Source organism: Hippocampus bargibanti, linkage group LG02 (assembly GCF_051943395.1).
Source record: "Hippocampus bargibanti isolate YZ-2025 linkage group LG02, ASM5194339v1, whole genome shotgun sequence".
Lineage (NCBI taxonomy): Eukaryota > Metazoa > Chordata > Actinopteri > Syngnathiformes > Syngnathidae > Hippocampus > Hippocampus bargibanti.
In genome coordinates, this window is record NC_142735.1 from 31488389 (window position 1) to 31490195 (window position 1807).

At 57.8% G+C, this 1807-nt stretch overlaps 1 protein-coding gene across 1 annotated transcript; it reads left to right on the plus strand.

Annotated features, from left to right (window-relative positions):
• The first annotated feature begins 747 nt into the window (after window positions 1-747).
• neurog1 (neurogenin 1) lies at window positions 748-1541 on the plus strand. The gene has a single exon (XM_089018443.1). It carries the CDS (start codon window positions 823-825, stop codon window positions 1375-1377), a length of 555 nt encoding a protein of 184 aa, XP_088874569.1. The 5' UTR covers window positions 748-822; the 3' UTR covers window positions 1378-1541.
• Window positions 1542-1807: the final 266 nt, after the last annotated feature.

Genomic DNA, 1807 nt, shown 5'->3' on the forward strand with positions numbered 1-1807 from the left:
CGCTTTTCGTCCTGCGTGTCGGAAATTAAACTCGCAACCGCAGGACATCAAAGCCAGGCATGCAGGCCATAAGCTGAATTCAGCTCTTAAGAGCACAACTTTGCAAAGCTGACTTGACATTTGGGGGCACTTGTCAGGACGCCCTTCTGTCTGTTCCAGTGGCGAAAAAGCAACACGATCCATGCAGCGTGGGCCTTTGCCATCAGACGCAGAAGCCGCTGGGGGGCCGTTTGGAGTAGGCGCGCAAGCGCGTACATTATTAGAATGAGAAAAGCCGCAACATCCCGAGCGAAAGAAGGGAACGCGACACAAAAGCGTGAAAAGAAGTGCACGACGCGCGCACACAATGGCGCTATTCACCTTTGATATATTGCGCTCGCGCGCGCAGTCTCATGATTTCTTAATGGCGACACAACGACCGCACGCACGCGCCGATTGTGTCTCGTGTGACGGACTTTTTGCGTCGCTTGAGCTCGGGTAGAGGTTGTGTGTATGTGTGCATGGCGGCGGGGGGGGGGGGGGGGTCTTACGCGTGGCTGCTCTGTGATTGGCTGGCCGTGATTGGTGGCACGATCCTCGTACCCGCAGGTTATGCAAACGAGCTACTCTCGCGGCACGGGGCAGCTTTCATTCATCTTCTTCATCCTCTCGGAGAGGAGGGGAGGGTGTCCAAGGGGGTCCATTGTGCGCGCACGCTATAAAAGTCGGCCTGAGGTCGGTCGTGTGCCACACTCGCTCCAACTCGCCCCTTCTGCGCCCTCACGCACAAACACGCGGGCACGCACTCGCTTGGCTCTCTCGAGTCAAGGCCTCGTGGGACTCATGGATGTGCACGACTTGTTGGCGCTGAGCGGTTTTGGCGACGACGACGACGATGGCGACGACTCCCACGCCAGCACGCGCTCAGCGTCACCCCCGCTGCCGGAAACGCACAGGAAGCGGCGGGGGCGGCGCGGGCGCGCGCGCTGCGAGGCCACCGTGCGCGTGGTGCGCAAGAGCAGACGGCTAAAAGCCAACGACCGCGAGCGCAACCGGATGCACAACCTCAACGGCGCCCTGGACCAGTTGCGCCGGGTGCTTCCGGCGCTTCCGGACGAGTCCAAGCTGACTAAGATCGAGACGCTGCGCCTGGCGCACAACTACATCTGGGCCTTGGCCGAGACTCTGCGCATGGGCGAGCGCTGCGGCGCGCCCCCGCGGGACTGCCTTGCTGGCGACGGTCCCGGCTGCGGATGGTTCTCCTGCGGAACGAGCCCGCCGTCGTCCTCGCCGTCCTCCTCTTCCTCCGACTCCTTTTCGCCCGCCTCCAGCCCAGGCAGTCCGCTCAAGCGCGCGCACGAGCGCGTGCTCTTTGGTCGCCCGCAGGGGGTCTTCTGACCGCTTGCATGCACTGCCCCCCCGCCCCCCACCTAGCACGGGTGCTGAAGAGACAGAGGCAGCTAGTGAAGGAGTCGTGCACGCGCGACCGAGTTGAAAGGTCAACTCCCCAATTAGTGGTGCTAAATTTCACACGAAAATTCTCGAGGACTTTGCTGTATTTATTCTTGGAAGGATTTTTGTACATAAAAGAAATATTTTATTGTATTTACTCACTGACACTTTGCAGCACAATAAAGTTTTTACTTTTCTAAACAACGATCAAACGCTCTTCTTTGTGACCGTAATGATGACCGTCATTTGCAGCCAACACAGGAATTGCGGGTCTTTTCAGAGAGCCAGTTCTTTTGGCTCTGCTCACTAAAAAGATCCGGCTCTTATGGCTCCCAAATGGCTCCTCGGTTTGTTTATTTATTTATTTATTTATTTA